Below are 19,292 nucleotides of genomic sequence, written 5' to 3'. Positions count from 1 at the left end.
GCAGCGACACACGCTAAAACAAAGAGTTGATTAGGCAAGAATGTAATGGGTCAGAAACATTGTCATATATGAGCATGCGCTTTCAAGCATCAAGGCACTCGTTGACGCGTACACTACCATCGTCGGGAGTTGTGATTAGTTCAGCTTGAGTCTCTAGCGGTGCTAAGAATCTTGGCTTCACACGGGGGCGACCTTGGGTAGCACTCGAGATAGCCGGGGAGGGCGGTCACTTCAGCGCGGGGCCAGGTCCGAGAGACTTGAAGTGATCGACTCCTTCTATTCAGCGAATAGCATTCATTGCCTCCTTGGATCTACCCATCAATATGAAATAAGAGATTGAGGATTGGCGATGACAACTGATAGGAAGACACGTGAGTTCTACAGCATAGGCGGTTTCACCTTGTGATGCGACCCCACGTTACCCCGCGTAACTAACGAAATAATTGATACAAGTAGGGAACTGCGACACCAACTGAGTTTTCCATTCGACGGTTTTCTTTTCTAATCCAGGGCGTTTGCTATTGTCTTTTTTTTTTTTCCGTCGCTATGACACACCTTGAGAGTAGGTAGGCTTATTAGGTAGCTTTTGCCCATGAATCTTTGGCCACAACCATAAATGGACATATATCTCGTAAGCAAGCTCTCCCTAGGCAATGCCCGTAGAATAACTGGAATAACTGGAGCGGACGCTATTGCGTGAACGAGACTCAGGCCTTCTTTGATGTATTAGTCTGTCCGTCTAGCGACCCGACCAGAACAGTGCTTGTATGCCCAAGCTAGGTACGGCTTGCATTGCGCGATGTTACAATGACTTACCCCTGACGAACCGTGGCCAGCTTCGCTGTACCTCATCGATGGCGATAGCGTATGAAGCGACATCGCCAGGCTCAAGACAAACAAGATGAAGCGGCTGGCGAGAAATCACTCATGAGTACAAAGTGGACCGTACTGATGTAGAGTCTAGGGAGGCATTGGGCTGTAGCAAGTCTGGAAGATGGGTGCAGATTGGTGTAAACAATGTTACTCCTGAACCAAACCAGTACTTCATACTGTCGTGGAGGCCTCATATGCCAGCAACTAGCCCTCAGACCAGAGTGTAGTAAATAAACTCTTGTTCACCGTCGACTGGGACAATCCACAGACTAGCATGTCGGACCAAGATAAACCTGTCTCATTTACCTTACTTACATGGACTGACATGGAGAAACAAAGAAGCAGCTCTAGAGGGGGTCTTCTTCAGTAAAATGTCGCTCAGGAAAGGAGACCTCGTCAGCGTATATCGCTATTAATTAGGCATTGGTATCTCAAAAGCTTAGAGGAGCAACCTTTATATCTTTATTAAGGAAGAGTCCTGAGAACATTTTATCTAAACCAAGACCTTGAAAACGCCCCTATTCCATTTGGCTGTTTCCGCCAAAGAATAATCCCATTCTCGCCACCTTATATTCCCCGTAGAACGCTAATCCTTTATACGCGCACGCCTGCTATTGAAACCCATAAGCCAACAAAACCCCACAACCTGATGTGTCTACCCTAACTAGATCTCCTACAACATCAAATCTGTCGGCCAGCCGTCGCAGTATCTACCGAACCGTCGTCATGTCGGCGCTGTCGCCCCTAAAGACGAGCGTTGCGTGCCTGCCGCGGATAATCTCACCCGGGACGTCGGCGGCCTTGGCGGCGGCCTTCTTGCTCTTGCCTCCGCCCTTGGTGACGCCGCAACCGATGTCGCGGATGCGCCCGGAGCCGATGTCAAAGAGGCAGCCGTGGACTTGCAGGCCGCGCTCCTCGATGTGGTCCTGAATGGTGACGTTGGCCATGAGGACCTTGACGCCCGCCTCGACGTTGAGCTCGGCGATGCGGACGGCGCGCGCCTTGTCGTCCTTGATGGCATCGAGCTCCTCCTCGTGCGCATTGCGCAGCGCCTTGAGCGGCGTCAGCCAGGTGTCCAAAACGCCGCCGACGCGGGTGTCGCCGAGGGCCGCCGCCGCGCCGCCGCAGGCCGAGTGGCCGCACAGGACGACGTGCTGCACCTTCAGGTGGGCGACGGCGTACTCGATGACGGCCGAGGTGTTGATGTCGGTGGCGGAGACGATGTTCGCGATGTTGCGGTGGACGAAGACGTCGCCGGGCTGCAGGCCCAGGATGGTGGTCTCGGGGCAGCGCGAGTCAGAGCAGCCAAGCCAGACTAGTCAATCCGAGCCGGTATGTTAGCCCAGGTATTCGGTACTTTAAAACAACGAACGATTCGATTCGCCCAGCCAACACGTCAAAAAAGGCTTGTTTCCCGCGCACTACATGTATGGATGTATGTCTGCAGTTGTCGAAAACGCCACACCGAATCATGCTTGGGGAACACGTCTACAGAAAGGATGGGAGTTCATGCAACGTACGGATAGTCGGCGTTTGGCCGGCAGCGAGGGTCGGAAAGAAGTTGGGGTTCTGATGGTTCTTGTATCCGGCCCAGGCTTGGTTGGAGCTCAAGGCGTAAGTAAAGGGGTCCCGAAGATCTTCTAGAAGCAAAAATAAGGTTAATTCAGCCCTTTGACCAGATTGTCGGGGGATCTCCTAGAAGTCGTATGACTTCTCGGAGGGTGATTGTAGAATTAGGAAACACCCCTCATCCCGAGTGGTCTTAATTTCTGTGGGGAGAGTATTCATCCGGCCACTCGCAAAAGAGGGCTGCAGAGCGCAGGGCCCGGGCTGGTTTTCTTTGTTTGTTTTTGCATGTGTAGAATAAATAGTATAGGGAAACACTATTCACATGAGGGAGGTACAGTGCAGGTGGTTGGTTGCACTTACGAGACATTGTGCACTTGACAAGAACCGGCCTTGTGGAATTAGAAGAAGAAGAAGTGAAAGAAGAGTAAGAATATATAGGGCTACTAGGAGTCGAGGGCGGAATTGATGCAATCTTGATACCAGGAGAAGCGAAGGGTGAAGTAGTAGATGTAGTCAGATTCGCGAGTGCAAGTTCTTGGGCAGAAAGCTCGAAGTATAACTGCTGGCGGAGGGAGCGATATAAACCTAGTTGCAGTTCGTCCAGTGATTTTTGGGCCCTCCTCAACACTGACAAGTCAAGCCGTGATTGTTGTTGAGGGTGCTTGTCTTCTGGCTGGTCTCGGCCCTCGCTGATTGGCTGCTGCGGAATCCGCCTCTAGGTATAGTGCGTAGGTGTACCGGAACCACGGTGTCCAACTACAAATTGCTGCTTGATCGACTGTCGAGTATTGGCTTGGCGGCTTCCGTCTCTCGAGGCAAACCGGGGACTATCCCAGGAATTCCGGGACGGTATCGTAGCCACTTTATGTAGGTGTTTATGCCTCAAGATTCCACTTGAACTGGTGTTTCTTCTCGGCTCAGGGAAGTCGCAACAAAGGACAGGAGGAATAGACAGTGGAGGGAGCAGGGAGCGTATGCATCGGCCGTGACCGACGAGGAGAGGGGGAAAGGTTGGACAGAGAGTCTTATGGTTCAACATGGGACCATCCGTGAGTTCCGCAGGCCCGGTCCGCCAACTCGACCTGCCTCACCACCCCATCAGCTATCTGCTATCTGCTATCAACTCCAACCAAAAGTCCGGGGACGACTCGATGGGACGCAATGCGTCTGAGCCACTGTTCTGTTCCAAAACAGTTCATCTCGTGCGAGGCCGGGTAGGTGTTCATGCTCCTACGCGTATATCGGCTCTCATGGTGTCTCAGCATGGGTTTCTCCGACTATCGAAATATTAATAATACACCTGGGCTTGGCAAACCCAAGTGCCGAGTTCAAACCTCAAAGCCTAGGCTTCTCGGTGCTGGATTCTCGAAACATATGAAGCAAACGACGCATGATCTGCCTGGGCCTACGGGTACCGAGTTGCTTGGCTGATGAGATGTGAGATTTGACGGATCTCGCATCCCAGATTGGGGAAGATTGGGGATAAGCATACCTCCGGGGAACCCGCGGCTGACCCAGGGCTTGGGATCCCCTCCCACCACAATGGCATAATATCGACAGGCAAGATCTCACTCCAGAACCTGGGAGGATAAGCTGGCCTTAGACCGACCGCTGCCTGTCCAAGGCTCCTGCCACAGGCAATGCCTCTCGACTCGGTCAACTCTGCATAACTGTGTGTGATGTGCACCTTTGAGTTTTGTTGTTTGGTCCGCTATGTTGATGCCAAGTGCCAAGATATCTGTTAATAGTGCATGTAGTCTCACACCCAAGGATCGGCATCAGCGCCCCGCTTCCTCACAAGGGGGTCAGCAGTGCATCACCCCCGCGTAGTCTGTTATCGTGCCCAATCAACGCATAACAAATGAACATGCGTGCCCATTGAAACGACGTAAAACCGTTTGTGGACTCGCGACTATTCCAACCTCCATGGACGAGTGCTCTGGCTCCACTGGTGACTTCACAGCCTCTGCTGGGGACTATATATACATAGAAGCGGTGAGCTGATATGGGTTCGGCATATCGAAGTTTGCCCGTTTGTACGTTTGCTACACCTTGGGGGGTGGGAGTTAGTCAAATTGTTCCATTCTGCCAAGATGGACTTGGCGGAAGAGTCAAGAGTTACCCAGTAGGGTCGAATGCAAAATGCCGATATGAACAATACGCGGGGTGAAGATTGGATGGCACACCGAAAACGCCTAGCCTGCTGCTCGTTTCTACGGAAATTGGGAGGGTTCATTATGTTGAGACGCATTGTCCAACGAGTCAATAGAGCCCGTGCATACGAAGGAACATCCTAGTCACATGGGCGATTAGTCAAGATGAGAGTGTATGGAGTAGGTGTCATGCAAATCCATGATTGGTATTCCCATTTTGACCCCTCCAACGCCGGTACATTGCATTTCCGCAAAGTATGAACTCCGTTAACCATGACCAAATGTAATCATTAGACTCCTATCTAGACCTTGATGGCAGACTCCAGAGCCTTCTTCTGCTTGGCGATGCGCATGTTGGCCTTGGCGCCCATGATACCACCACCCCACTGTCGGCGGCTGTTATCAGTGTTGGCCATGTATCCCTCCTTGATGGCGCTGACGAGCTTGGAGTGCTCGCTCTTGTCCTCCGAGCGGACCTCGGTCAGGGCCAGAACGGCGGCGGTCTAATGAGAGTGTTAGTTGCGAACAATTGATATCAGAGCTGTTTTCAGCACGAACCTTCTTGTGAACCACAGTGCCGAGACGGGCCTTGCCCTTGATGATGGCGTAAGGCACACCCATCTTGCGGCAGAGAGCGGGGAGGAAGATGACGAGCTCGATAGGGTCGACATCGTTGGGGATCAGGACAAGCGAGGCCTTCTTGTTCTCAATCAGGCCGACGACGTGGTTGAGACCGTACTTGACGGCGTAGGGCTTCTTGCTGACGTCCTCCTTCTTCTTGCCATCCTTGATGGCAGTGGCCTCCTTGGTGAGACGCTCCTTCTTCTCGGCCTTGGTCTCAGGGCGGTACTTGTTGAGGAGCTTGAAAGCCTGGGCAGCAGTGTTGCGGTCGAGAACCTGCTGGAACTGGGCGATGGCCGGGGGCACCTTAAGGCGCATGTTGAGGATCTTGCGCTGGCGCTGGAGGAGGACATACTCGGGCCACTTCACCATGCGGGAGAGGTTGCGCTTGGGCTGGATGTCCTGACCGATACCGAAGTTGCGGGTGCGCTTCTCGATGAGAGGGTTCTGGTGGGGGATGTCAGCATCATCAAGGGTCGACAGAGGATGGATCGTAGGATTGTGTTACTCACCTTAGGGGCCTTCTTGCCTGCCTTGGAGGCACCGAAGGGGGCCGGGGCGGCCTTCTTGCCGGACTTGGTAGGCTATCATTGAGGAAAGAAGACATCAGCAAATGTGTTTTTCCATTTTAACTGCAAGTCTTCCTTGAACTCTACAGAGAATCGCATATGGGAGGCATATTTCAGCAAGCACCCGCGATATCTCAAGCCAATTCTTCACCCGAGTCCGAAGACAACAGGCGGAAGATGGACACCTCGACGAGCGAGGGCCATTGGATTCAATTATGATGTTGCATCGAATGCGCAAAGGCACTTCGGAGGGTCGTAGGACGTCAAATGCTTACCGCCATTGTGGATTACTGGTCGTGTGGTCGTTGGGTGCTGGTGTTGCGTCGACCGAATCTGCTCTGAGAGGAATGAGGAAAAAGATCGATTATCGAGAAAAGTTCCCAGACCACTAAATCTATCGGATCACATAATTTTTGGTGGTTGTAGGGTTTGTGGAGGAGATTGTGGACTGGCCCGTGCACTCTGAGATAAGGCTAGCGCGGATTAGGCCTAGTGCGCTGATGATTCTGAACTCCCTCTCGACCCCACTACTTGGTAGAGTCAGACTCAGACTGCCAGGTACAGGATCGATGACTGTACAGAGTACGTAGAAGTAAAACGACGGCTACATTGGAGAACCAAGAAGTCGTAGCACCTAAATATCCATTGCACGCATACTGAATTGCTTCCCGTCCCGCCACAGAAAGCTGGAGCGGGTTATTCTGGAAGCCAACCTCTTCTACTTGTTCTCACATCATCGTATTTGCAACACGCCCGCCCCCGCCCGGCAGTACTCAATATGGCCCCTCCTCTCTGTGTCGTTTGCAAGACAGAGAGAGCACTAATCAAAAGACCGAAGAACCACCAGAAACTCTGCAAAGGCTGTTTTATTCAAATATTTGAAGATGAAGTCCATCATACAATTCTATCTTCGGGTCTCTTCTATCCCGGGGAGAAGGTGGCGATAGGGGCATCCGGTGGCAAGGATTCAACAGTCTTGGCATCCGTGCTGAAGACGCTCAATGAACGACACAAGTACGGCCTTGACCTCGTGCTCTTGAGTATAGACGAGGGAATCAAGGGCTACCGAGATGACTCACTAGAGACGGTCAAGAGGAACGCGGCACAGTATGATATGCCCCTCAAGATCGTGGGCTATGATGAGTTGTACGGTTGGACTATGGATCAAGTCGTCGAGACCATTGGAAAGAAGGGCAACTGCACATACTGCGGAGTCTTTAGGCGACAGGCGCTCGATCGGGGCTCGAAGATGCTGGGCATCAAACACGTTGTGACTGGACACAACGCTGATGATGTGGCCGAAACGGTGCTCATGAATCTTCTCCGGGGGGACCTGGCGCGACTCTCAAGAGCAACTAGTATTGTGACCGGCAGCAATGCAAGCGATGTCAAGAGGAGCAAGCCGCTCAAATACGCCTACGAGAAGGAGATTGTTTTGTATGCGCATCACAAAAAGTTGGATTATTTCAGCACCGAGTGTATATACAGCCCAGAGGCCTTCAGAGGCAGTGCACGAACCCTCATCAAGAGCCTCGAAAAGGTGCGGCCCAGTGCCATATTGGACGTTGTTCGCAGCGGCGAGGACATGGCCAGGCTCGTGCCAGGCCAAACCCAAGACCCATGCGCTTGCAAGACTAATGCAGCCCCTGCACCGTCTGCCGCCGAGGAAGACAATGGAGGCGGCTGTGGTTCAGCGAATGGCCGGAGCACAGGAGGTGAAATGGCAGCCATGGAGAAGCAGTTGAGGGAGAACGACAAAGCTGCAGAGGAAAAGCTGGAGACCGAAATCACCATACCAAAGTCTAACGGGACGGGTGATCGTTCTAAGCCAAAGGAACCGAAGGCATCCTCAATCACAGTGCCCATTATGAAGCAGAAGTTGGGCTCATGCGAGAGATGCGGCTACATGTCAAGCCAGAAGCTGTGCCAGGCATGCATGCTTCTCGAAGGACTGAACAAGAATAGGCCGGAGATCCAAATTTGAAAAGATTTGACTGGTTGATAGAACCGTCTCTATTGTATCACTGGCGTTGGGTAGATGGAACCATATATAATGATACCCTTTTTGCACTTGAGCAACCCGTTCCACTAGGACTCCTGTCGAACCCCGTAGCTCGTACAATTGGTGATACTTCTTCAGCTCTTGCTCTCCTACTTCTTGGCCCAGATAAACTCTTCTAGGACATCCGCTTCTCAACCTAGTCAATTGTCAGCTATGGGATGCACCCAACTGCGAGTCGCTTTTTTTTTTGTTAATACATACTCTCCAAGGGTTGTTCAGCTCGAAGCCTGGCGGTGCTATCGGCGAATCCGACTGTCCACGTAGGAATCCAGTGATTCTTCGGTCGCGATCCATCATTTGCTGCACCACGTGTATTAGCATTTTGTTTGCCCCAACAATCCCGGAATATCGCGATTAGAAGAAGAGATTGGATGGGCGTACTCTGTCCCACTGGTCGACCGATCGTCGTGCTCGCTTGCCGCCGTTCTGCATGTTCTTGATCTTGGACATGCCGGCACCAGTCACACCGAACATCTGGTATTCTGTAGTCTCAGCATAGGCTCTCGTTCGGCAGCCCAATTGCACGTTGGGGGAGGTCGCTCACGGCTAGGATAATTCCATAGGGAATCAGGGTTTCAAAAGGGACCGCCATTGTGACGGGAAATCAGGCTCAGCTGGGTACATTTAGTTAGCAATCGGTAGACATAAAACAGCATCCCGAATGTTATCTTACTCAATCAATGCCGTGCCAGGCGTTCCGTTGCAATTGCAGCTTTCAAAGATCTCGTTGCAGCTATCTTGAAGCTTGGGCAGGTTGACGTCGGATTGAATTGCCGATTGCTTCAATGCCTCAGGCCACCATCCGAGCTGGGAGATGACTAATAAGTGGAACTACCGTAGCAACACGCGTGAATCCACTGATCCTTGTACTGGACAGGACAGGACCACTTGGAGTACACTTGGACTGTCACGGAGAGAGGGAAGGGCGCGCATCAAGACCATATTTCCCAACTTCGTCATTGCATCAAGCGGCAAGCGAGCGTGAATTCACGTGCCGAATCCAACGACCTTGAACTTTTATTGATTTGAATGTCCCAGTACGCGATTGGAAAGCGAAACATTGCGCGCTGACCAGGCTAGCTGTCGTCCTTAAAGCCACAGCCACCTACCCCAAGCCTCATGCCTTTTGCGCCGAAACCTTCAACGAAGCCCAGTTTGTGCTTTGCGCTCTGCACGCCCAACCCATAGTCTTGCCAGAAAGACGACACTGGAAAGAATGCGACACTCCTCATGACGACCACGCGATTTGCGCCTCCCTGTTACTTCTCACGGCAGTGACGAGTCCGCTTGCGACCAACGTACCCACCTGGGCTATCTACGACAAGGCACCGTACGGAACATTGCATGAAGCGTAAAAATGGCCGAAGCAGAAGAAGAATTGCAACAAAGTGTCCTTCGGTCAGAGGATGACGCCGAACTGGACCAAGACAATGCTGCTAAAACTATGGACATCGACAATGGAAGCAATGCCTTGGGCGCGACCACTACCGACACCAATACACCACCAAACCCCGATGTTACGAGCAACCAAGCCCCGAGAAGTCCTGCCCCCAACAGTGTAAACAGAGACGGGCATAGCGAATATCCTGTCGATGGCGCAGAAGATGAAACCATGGGGGATGTTGACGACGATGATCAGGCGGACGAGGAACCAGCAGACAACCCAGCAGACCAAAGCGAAGCCGACCGAGATTCAGGCAGCGAACTAGGTCAAGATACCCTTGAAGAAGATGCACCCTCCGAGGAGGATGCTGATGGAGAGGATGATGACGAAGCCGCCGAGCCGGTTGGCGACCAGACAACTCTGTCGGACGAAGAGGCTGACGAAGAAGATGAGGCTGAGGGAGTTGGCGCCGTCAAAATCAAACCTGGCGAAACAGACGAAGAAAGCGAGAGCGAAGCTGATGCTGATGCCAGCTCTGTCTCGAGCGACAGCGCGGCCGAATGGGACGATGCCGTCGAGGCTGACGAAGATGACGAAGACGAAGAGTCGGAAGCGCCAGAAACGAATACTTGCATGTTCTGCAAAAAGGATGAAGAACATGATCCGGGCGAGGAATTCGAAGCTTACCTTGCTTGCAAAGGCTGTGGCGAACACTGTACGTTGATATTTGAACAAAAGACTGGTGATTGTCCTTACTAACTGGCGTCAACAGCCCACCAGCAGTGTGCAAGAGATGCAAGCGCGCTCGACGACAATAACTGTAAGTCTCTACTACGTGTATCTCATGGAATGCCCAACTAACATGATGCTAGCCCCCACTGGCTGGAGATGCCCGGAGTGTGTAGGCGACGATGTATCTGAAATAGACGCAGGCTCTGTTGCAGAAGACGCAGAAGCAACAATCGAAGCTGACGATGGGGCACCATCGCCGGCCTCAAGTCGTAGACTTACCGACTCGAAGCTTGCACGAGATTTGTTACCAGCGTCACGGGGAACTAGTAAACCAGATTCGCATTCCGTTTTCAACCAGCTGGTCCTTGACGATGACCCCATGGATGGATCTCGAATCCTGCGAAAGCGCAAAACCTCTTCAGTTGAAGCCGAGTCATTAGAGGTGGAAGACGGAGCCATGTCACTTCGAAAGCGACGAAGGAACACTAGTGACGTATCGACCCAAGACGAGGCGCCTCAAGATGAGGCAGATGAAGCCAATGAGGCGCTGCGGCCCCGTTCATCGCGCTCGCTTCGAATTAAGATTTCGAATTCGGCTGGACCTTGCACCGTCTCGAAAAAGTCACGCAACCAACTTGAATTAACAATGCGTGTGAATGCCGGGGAGCTCCAGCAGATCATATCCAAGAAACCAAAACCTAGGAAGCGTTTTGGTCGACCTGCGCCATCACGGTCAGCTCGATCGGTCGCCGCCCCTACAACTGCGGCAGAAGCACCCTTAACCATGGCCCCATTTATGTCTTCCAGCTATACGCAGCCTTTTTATTCCTTTTATGACAAGGAAACAGATGAGCTGAAAGGTAAACCTTACGGTGGCATTCTCACCGAAGCTGAGGCAGACACTTCCAAGACGTTGCCCACCAAGGATGACCGGCGACGGTTCGACGAGGCCAAGCAAAAGGCCGACGAAGAATGGAGGAACCGGCTGCTAGCAATGCAAGCGGAGCTGGAGGTGCCCCTCAAGAAATCCAAGAAGGCCGCGGGGGCCCGCCAGTCAAATCGAATGCATCGAATTCGGCGGGTGGGAGATTGACACCTGGTACGCGGCCCCGTACCCCGAAGAATACAGCCGCAACAGGGTGTTGTATATCTGCGAGTTCTGTCTCAAATACATGAACTCGGACTATGTCGCGTGGAGGCATAAGCTAAAATGCCCCGCGAAGCACCCGCCGGGGGACGAAATTTATCGTCACGGATCTGTCTCCTTTTTCGAGGTGGATGGGCGGAAAAACCCCGTCTACTGTCAGAACCTCTGCTTGCTTGCTAAGCTCTTCCTCGGCTCTAAAACCCTTTACTACGACGTCGAGCCTTTCCTTTTCTATGTACTATGCGAGTACGATGATCTCGGCTATCACTTCGTTGGTTACTTCTCCAAAGAAAAACGAGCGAGTAGCCAGAACAATGTTAGCTGCATTCTGACATTACCTATACACCAGCGAAAAGGCTACGGTAACCTCCTTATCGATTTCTCATATCTTCTAACCCGTGTCGAAGAGAAAAACGGCTCTCCCGAAAAACCCCTGTCCGATATGGGTCTGGTCTCCTATCGCAACTATTGGCGACTGGTAATATGCAAATATCTTCTTGAGAATGGCCCTGCGGAGAAGCCCCAGAAGAAGGGACTCAGCATTCGCAAGATCGCCGACGATACCGGCATGATGCCCGACGACGTCATCTCAGCTTTGGAGGGTTTGCGGTGTCTTGTCCGAGACCCGCAAACGAAGATGTATGCCTTCCGTGTTGACCTGAAGTTCTGTCAAGACTACGTCGAGAAGTGGGAGTTGAAAAATTACGTGAAGTTGAGAGACGAAGCATTGACTTGGACGCCGTATGTCATGGGACGAAGCAATGCTACGAATTTCGAACTTGGACCTGCTCTCAATGCGATAGCGCCACGAGAAGAAGAGGAAGAGCCCAAACCTGTTCAGCTTTTGGCGCAAAGCGGAATCGCCACGGGTGATTTTGCTCTTGCCAACGGCGTCCTGCCCAAGCCATCGGTTGAGACCGAGGTCACTATTCTGGAGTCCACAGAACCAAATGACAATTCAGTGATAGGACCCGGAGTTGAGCCAGCCACAAATAGTACCGACAAGGAAAATGTCCACGTTGAGATTAGCAAGCAAGATGGTATATCTACCAATGGTAGTTCTGGACCCTCGGCAGCTGCAAAGACAGACTGGTCGGCTCCATACAGCGATATACCTACTACTCGCTTCGAAGTTTTCCCGCCCGTCAACCTCAAGCGGCCTGGTATGTCTCGGATTACCTCAACCATCGCTCGACCTGCAGTCGTACGTACACCCGCAACAGTGCCCAGGCCACGGGTGAGGCGTTCAGTTGGCACAGGCGTACGGAAGCCAGCTGCCAAGCCAAAGGCTACAACAGCACGTCGGAAGACTGGCGGCACAGGTCGTGGGCCTGGACGCTGGCCTAAAGGAACAAAGAAGAGTGACTACGGTAACGCCGACAGTGGCCCTGGCTTGCCGCCTGCTTGGCTCGAACGCGAGAAACAGCGCCAGGCGTCCCTCAGCGCGCCCAAGTCAGCAAGTGGTGAGAATGCCGAAGACACGGTGCAGGTTCAAGTGAAGGAGTCCAAGACTAAGAGAGGGTCCAAAACTGACGAATCTGCAAACGGCACGGCCGGACCCGAAGCCAATGAGATGCAAGCTCTGGAAAGTAACGGTGTGGTAGCCAACAGCATAGAACACAACGTCGACGTGGAGATGGGGGACGAGGACGCAGAGGGGGAGGAGGAATAGCCGCCTGTACGATGAGATAACCAGCTGACTTGCCGTTCAGCACATAGTGTATTTTTCTTCTTATTGTTTTAGCCGTGGGAGTGATGGCCGGCGTTGGCCATTGGGGGCATGTTTCTGGCACATCTGTATTTGAGGCTCGTGATCAGAGGCTCACGAGCAGGGTAGCTGCCCAATGGCGTTCCCTTGGACAGAAATATACCTCAATAATGCTATCAGACTTGCTGATACAGTCCACTGGGCTATGGGGTGAAATGTGCTTTAAAGTTTTCTTGCATCCCGACATCAAGCGGAGGCTCCAGATGTTCTGAACATGGCCTCTCGTGGGCCCAGGCTACGTCATTTGCTTTTCTACAAACCATACGTTATCTCCGTAGACATGGTGAAGGGCAAACGGCAGTAAAGGAGGGAATCCCCTGAAACATGTCGTAGCAATTCTCGTGAAAACAATAGACAGGATTGGTCCGCTTAAACCGGGCACCCTTCTCTCAAACATTCCAAACCATTTGATCAGCTGAGCACAAACCGGGCATGTCCTGTACCGTTTGAACAGCAGGAAGTTGGGAGGTAATTTAGGTAGTGGCACCAGTCATTAGCCTGGACCAATGCTCCATGCTTGCTCTCTCCAGTTGTGCCAAGCCTGGGCCACTGGGCCATTACGCTGCTTAATTGCTTGGGCTGGGCGCTTGCCAGACACTCTCTGGGCTCTTTTTCTAGCTGCTAGCTAAGCTGCACCATCAGAACGAGAAGAGAGAGAGGGAGAACCACGCACACCTCTCAGACACACGCGCCAGATAAACCCCTCTCCCCAACCTCGTATGCTCCTACGCAACTGTCACTCGAAAACGTACGGGCGAAATCCATCATTTGGTGCCGTGTCAGTCATCCATCCGCGCACCGCACTGTTGCGACTTGCTTGCAGGGCACCGAAAAAGGAGCGAACCTAAACATACGCATACGGGAGACAACCCAAGGCATCTTTACTACTACAAGTACAAATACCTGACCGGACCGCGCATAGTCAAATAAAACCCCATTCAAGAGCAACCACACAATATACAGCAAAAGGGAGACAGGGGAAACAAAAAGACCAGCCTGAAAACGCGCAGCTACCTGATTCGATCATTCGCTCTCAATCCACTCCAGTCCACTGGTTGGATCTGCGCCTTCTCTCAACCGTCGTCATCAGCCTTGCGTCGCCTCCCGCCATCCGGTGCCAAACGTGCGCAGCTTCGGACTGTTGGAAACAAAGCCACTACAACCTCTAGTCCTCCCTCTCTACAATATACCATTACAGAAAACCCGCGCTCTGCTTCCGCCTCTGCGCTCGCTTAGTCGACCCAAACCGCCAAGATGTCGAAGGTAATGCGAAGTGTGAAGAATGTCACCAAGGGCTATTCAACCGTCCAGGTCAAAGTGCGCGAAGGTCAGTTCGCTAATCGCATTCGTTCTACATGCTGCACCCTCGCGCAAGCCTCCATCGTACTGACGCATAACACACAGCGACGAGCAATGACCCCTGGGGACCGACCGGGACACAGATGAGCGAGATCGCCCAGTTGACGTACAATTCGTAGGTACCCGTCCCAATATTTAGCGAGGCACCGCTTCGTGTCGTGCCATTGCTGACATTGCCTCAAAAGTTCGACAGAATTCTACGACATCGTGGACATGATCGACAAACGCCTGAACGACAAAGGAAAGAATTGGCGCCACGTCCTTAAAGCTTTGAAAGTCCTCGACTATTGTTTACATGAGGGCTCCGAGCTGATAGTGACTTGGGCTCGCAAAAACATCTATCTCATAAGAACCCTGCGCGAATTCCAGCACGTCGACGAAGACGGGCGCGACGTGGGACAGAATGGTAAGAAATCAATGCAGAAAAAGCAATACAGATAGTATAAGCTCACACATGCGCTAGTTCGAGTTGCGGCGAAAGAGCTGTCGGCTCTTCTCCAGGACGAAGAGAGACTGCGAGCCGAACGGAGCGATCGCAAGACCTGGAAGTCTCGAGTGACCGGCATCGAGGAATTCGCACCCGAAGGCTCCTTGCCACCACCATCACAACGACACCAGCGACCGCGAAGAAACAGCGACGAAGACGATGCCGAGTACAAGCTGGCGCTCGAGGCCAGCAAATACCAAGAGGAGGAAGATAGGAAGAGGCGTGAGGGCCGGGGAGGTGAAGATGTCGACGACGACCTCGCCAAGGCTATCAAGCTAAGTCAAGAAGAAGAGGAACGTCGTCGAAAGGAGTTGGAGCAAAGTAATGCGACCTCGCTGTTCGACGACGACCCGTTTTCCAGTACAAGCCAACAACCGCAAGCTACGGGTATGAACATGGGCTACCAGCAAGGTAATAACGTTGACTGGTTCGGTAACCCAACTACAGCTCAGAGCCCGATTGGGATGCAGCCGACAGGTTTCAACATGAACAACCAGTACACTGGCTATCCGAACAACGGATTCCAGAACAACTTTGCCAACCAGCCAACTGGCATGTATGACCCTTATGGGCAACAGCAGCAGCAGCAGCAGCAGCAGCAGAGCCAACAACAGCTGCAACAGCCCCAGCAACAGTTCCCCATGCAAACGGGCTTCAACAATCCTTATGCCCAGCAGCCTCAGCAACCCCAGCAGCCTCAGTTCAACCAACAGTCGACAGCATCGCTCGAGCCAGTTGCTCAGCCAGGCAGCAACAACCCGTGGGCCACCGGTAACAACAACATGGCTCCTCCTTCCATCAAGCCTACGCCCACCGGTTCCAACAACCCTTTCGCCTCTGGATTTGGCCGGCCTCAACCACAGAAGGCCCCTCCTATGCCCACATTGAACAACATGCAATCCTTACCTGAGCAGAAGACCCTGCAGACTTTCACACCTCCGCCACAACCTACCTTCTCCCAGCCGCAGCAACCACCCAAGGAGATGAACGAACACGAGGCGAAACTCAACTCCCTCCTCGCCAGTGGCGAAGGTATGGATACTTATGGCAACACTGGCAATCTTCGTATTCCAGCTCAACATACCGCCCCTGGTACTTTCGTCAACTCTGCTGGCGCAGGCATCAACAGAGTCACGGCAGACGCCACGGGGAACAACCCCTTCATGCGGCAACAGTTCACTGGCATGCCTACTGTATCATATGGAGGCCAGCAGATGCCTGCTGCCACGGGACCGGCAAATATGGGCATGAATGGTGGCTACGGCGGACAAAGCAACCCTTTCCAACAACGGCCACAGCAGAACAACCAGCAGCCGGGTCAAGACTTGATCCAATTCTAAATAGCATATTTTTACATGTCTAAGGCATTCGCTAATGTTTTCTTCGCCCCCTACAAGAACGGAGGCTTCCCAGACACGTTATTGGGTGCCTCTGCGTCAGACCCCCAAGCCTTTGTAATTTCCCGGCTGGGGGCATCTTTACTTACCGAACCTCATCCCATCACCGCAAGCCGCGAAGGACTGCTTTGTATCAAGTGTTGGGTACTTTGCCGTGCGGCCATCGCATCGCCTAGGAGAGGGTTAGCAGAGCGGTGTTGCCCTCTCTGGGTCGAGATCTTGCAGCGAACTGAGTTTGCCCCGAGAGGGATGGATGGATAGATGGCTGAAGAAACCCGGATACTCTTCTATTCACACAATAAGGCGCCATGGTCTTCACAGGCCCAAACCATTCTTAGTTTATAGACACCACCTTCAACCGGCCGCCTCTGATTCCATATAGCGAACTCTGCCCATTCTGTACGTACAATATAAAAACATCTAAAAACCACCATCTCAGTGCTCTGCATCAACCTTTACGTTATTTTTCTTTGAGCATAATCAGGTGGGCAATATGAGAGAACAGTAATTAGACATTCACGGAGCCAACCAAATTTTGCCTTGGTGCAGCCATAATCCTGTGACTTATTGTAGACCTCTTGGGACTATACCACTTTGTCGCATATAACCTGAGTTGACTTTATGACGTTTAATTACTATTAAGAAGCCTTATATGCCAACGGGCTCCTTTCTGAGTGTGCGTACAGGACTATAAACCAGTTTGGGTATATTCAAACTCTCGTCCCAGCTCGTTACCAGACGCCATATTACCTGGACTCGGGCTTCTGGGAAGCGGCTACGATGATACCACGCAAGTTATGCCTGATCTCCTAGGGCCTTCATGGCCTCTTTCTGCCCATCTCCTCGCGGCTTGCCACTTGGAAGAGACCACATCTTTTGTTATCTCTTGGTCGTAGATCCGTTTGATATGGGTGTCACCCCCCTTATCTTTCCCTCCCCCATGTCTGTTTTCCAGGAAGCGCGTGTGGAGATGGCGCCATATGCTGATCCCTTGGTGACAGCTTGTTAGCACTCCCATCCCATCCTTTTCTCGTCAACGGCCAGCCCTTCCCCCTAAGCCGAAAACGCCGTCCGTATTGAATGAGACGGGGCGCGGGCGTCGTAAGTAAAAGCTCATGAAGATTTTGCCTCTCCTCTATTATGTGCTTTTTCGCCTCTTCATCCACTCGAGAAGATGCCCAGGAACTCTTCCCTCCCGACGCCGCCCTTGTCTTCGATGTCGAACTGCTCGATCATGCTCCGCAGCTCGTTCTCGGGTACGTCCTCGCCCAGCTCCTTGACGACGATGCGCAGGTCGTCGACGGTGATGATGCCCTTGTTGCCCTTGTCGAACAGGTCGAACGTCTTAAGCAGCTCCTCGCGCGGGTCGCGCGACGCGATGTACGCCGCCGCGATCATCTGGAAGCCCTCGCGCGGCAGTCGGAGGTCCACCACGCCGGGCGTCGAAGAGGGCGCCGGGTGCGAGGGCAGCTGCGGTAGAGGTTTCCAGTTCGGCCGCGGCACGGCGTATTCTTTGAAGGAGGCGATCAGCTCGGCGCGCGGGAGGGAGGAGAAGCCCAGGGCTTGCAGGGCGTAGCGGAATTCGGAGAAGTCGAGCTGTTCGTCTTTATTCATATCAAAAAGTTGGAACTGTGGGAAAAAATGGTGATTAGTCGATCGTCGATTTTCTCTCCCCCTTTGTTTTTATTCACTAGGCGCATACTGCAGTCACCAAAACCGGCGCCTCACGAAGGAGAAAAAGAAAACAACATACGCAATCGTTTATTTCGGACCGGTGTTCATCGGATATTTGCTCGTACGGCTCGGCCTGCTGGGGATTTTGTACGGGCGGCGCAAACCTCCCCCGGGCATCCGTGACGCGCTCGCGCTCGCTGTGCCAGGCCGATGGGACAGGGCGTGCGAGCCCCCTGCCGTTCGGAGTGCCTGTGATCATTCATAGTGGTACTGGCGTAATTGTTCATATCCTTGGCTTTGCCCTTGGGCTGCGCGACCTGTGGTTTCCCTATTGCCACGGAAACGCGGGACACGGGTGCGGCGGTAGTATGCGCTCGAGGTCCGGAAAACCCTTAGGATGCTGCTGGGGTTGTCGTTGTCGATGTTCGCGGACTGCTGTCGGTCTTTTAGGTGGTATTCTCGGTAGTGGAAACCGTGGTGGATTTTGTTGGCTGTTTCTCTGATATACGCGTGGAGTCGCCGGGTCGCGAACAACAGATTGAATAAGAGTAATGGCCTCTTTTTCTGTTGCGCATGCGAATGATCTATTTGCCGTAGTCGACTGCGCGGGCTTGCAGATGGAATTCGGATAAGCTTCAGAGGGTATCAAAATTTCGGGCGCTTGAAATGATCGGGTCTGGATGTGTAGGTATTCAAAGTAGTGACAGCGAAAGTCGGTAATGTCGCGCGAGAGGAAGAGAAAAAAAAAAAAAAGGAAGACCAGGGAAACAGTAACCTCGCAGGTTTCGCGATGACAAGGGACTCAGTCAATTTCCAACATCGAGGGCGTGCATACACGATATGTTGTTCGATTAGTAGGGGATTCTCAATTGCTACACGGAAACATAGAAATATCGTGAGGCTGGGAGCTTTACTGCTTCTGGCACGATTAGCGGCCTTTTGCTTGTGAGTGTGAGTGAGGGACTGACGCGCGCGACCGTGTTTTGGGCGTAGATCTCTTTCCATCCACTCCCAGCAAAGCAGAGGCGCGAACACATCCTAGCAAGGGTCTTGAACCATCTCTGCGGTCACAACGTCGCAACCCTTCCGTCAATACCGTACCTACCATGGCCATAAGAGGAGGGGCAGGCGCGTCTGGCGCGTTTCTCAGTAATGAGTACATGTAGCTAGCTTAAGAATTCCATTGCGAATAACGAACAAGGTGTGCGCTGCCAATCATCCCATCGCCAGTTGCTTGCCCAATCGTTCAGCTGCCCAAGCTTCATACCCAATTAGCATTGGCTGCGGTACCTAACTCTGGGCAGCACATACTTCTAACATGAGACTGATATATATATCAATTCTAGAGTCTTGCAACTGGGATAACGCCTTTATTTTTGAAGATATCAAGTCCAATTCCGAGAATAAGCGATTGGTGCTGGTGAGTCTTGTTCAATCCAGGCAGCAGTGTCCGCAGCACCGCGAGTCTGCCTTGCTTAACAATCAAAAACTTCAGTT

The 19,292-nt window shown here is 52.5% G+C and overlaps 7 protein-coding genes across 7 annotated transcripts; 3 read left to right on the top strand and 4 right to left on the bottom strand.

The window, feature by feature from the left end:
• Positions 1 to 1,583: 1,583 nt before the first annotated feature.
• On the bottom strand, positions 1,584 to 2,809 carry PG998_013378 (carbonic anhydrase; the record flags this gene model as incomplete). Its single annotated transcript, XM_066880194.1, has 3 exons — positions 1,584 to 2,188; positions 2,394 to 2,513; positions 2,803 to 2,809. 3 exons carry the CDS (start codon positions 2,807 to 2,809, stop codon positions 1,584 to 1,586), a joined length of 732 nt encoding a protein of 243 aa, XP_066724333.1.
• Positions 2,810 to 4,897: 2,088 nt separating this feature from the next.
• On the bottom strand, positions 4,898 to 6,066 carry PG998_013377 (60S ribosomal protein eL8; the record flags this gene model as incomplete). The annotated part of the gene is made up of 4 exons (XM_066880193.1): positions 4,898 to 5,098; positions 5,154 to 5,663; positions 5,729 to 5,800; positions 6,061 to 6,066. The coding sequence occupies 4 exons, from the start codon at positions 6,064 to 6,066 to the stop codon at positions 4,898 to 4,900; spliced, it is 789 nt and encodes a 262-aa protein (XP_066724332.1).
• A 497-nt stretch (positions 6,067 to 6,563) lies between these two features.
• On the top strand, positions 6,564 to 7,769 carry PG998_013376 (uncharacterized protein; the record flags this gene model as incomplete). The annotated part of the gene is made up of 1 exon (XM_066880192.1): positions 6,564 to 7,769. The coding sequence occupies one exon, from the start codon at positions 6,564 to 6,566 to the stop codon at positions 7,767 to 7,769; it is 1,206 nt and encodes a 401-aa protein (XP_066724331.1).
• Positions 7,770 to 7,962: 193 nt separating this feature from the next.
• Positions 7,963 to 8,439, bottom strand: PG998_013375 (uncharacterized protein; the record flags this gene model as incomplete). The annotated part of the gene is made up of 4 exons (XM_066880191.1): positions 7,963 to 7,983; positions 8,049 to 8,147; positions 8,229 to 8,321; positions 8,392 to 8,439. 4 exons carry the CDS (start codon positions 8,437 to 8,439, stop codon positions 7,963 to 7,965), a joined length of 261 nt encoding a protein of 86 aa, XP_066724330.1.
• Positions 8,440 to 9,204: 765 nt separating this feature from the next.
• On the top strand, positions 9,205 to 12,782 carry PG998_013374 (MOZ/SAS family protein; the record flags this gene model as incomplete). Its single annotated transcript, XM_066880190.1, has 4 exons — positions 9,205 to 9,946; positions 10,004 to 10,051; positions 10,104 to 10,902; positions 11,018 to 12,782. The coding sequence occupies 4 exons, from the start codon at positions 9,205 to 9,207 to the stop codon at positions 12,780 to 12,782; spliced, it is 3,354 nt and encodes a 1,117-aa protein (XP_066724329.1).
• Positions 12,783 to 14,132: 1,350 nt separating this feature from the next.
• PG998_013373 (ENTH domain-containing protein) lies at positions 14,133 to 16,064 on the top strand (the record flags this gene model as incomplete). The annotated part of the gene is made up of 4 exons (XM_066880189.1): positions 14,133 to 14,205; positions 14,283 to 14,352; positions 14,423 to 14,643; positions 14,701 to 16,064. 4 exons carry the CDS (start codon positions 14,133 to 14,135, stop codon positions 16,062 to 16,064), a joined length of 1,728 nt encoding a protein of 575 aa, XP_066724328.1.
• A 1,215-nt stretch (positions 16,065 to 17,279) lies between these two features.
• PG998_013372 (uncharacterized protein) lies at positions 17,280 to 18,054 on the bottom strand (the record flags this gene model as incomplete). The annotated part of the gene is made up of 2 exons (XM_066880188.1): positions 17,280 to 17,750; positions 17,875 to 18,054. The coding sequence occupies 2 exons, from the start codon at positions 18,052 to 18,054 to the stop codon at positions 17,280 to 17,282; spliced, it is 651 nt and encodes a 216-aa protein (XP_066724327.1).
• Between the last annotated feature and the right edge of the window lie 1,238 nt (positions 18,055 to 19,292).

This window comes from Apiospora kogelbergensis (genome assembly GCF_038363985.1).
Source record: "Apiospora kogelbergensis strain CBS 113332 chromosome Unknown utg000009l_segment0_segment0, whole genome shotgun sequence".
Classification (NCBI taxonomy): domain Eukaryota; kingdom Fungi; phylum Ascomycota; class Sordariomycetes; order Amphisphaeriales; family Apiosporaceae; genus Apiospora; species Apiospora kogelbergensis.
This window is presented reverse-complemented; position numbering and strand designations above follow the sequence as displayed.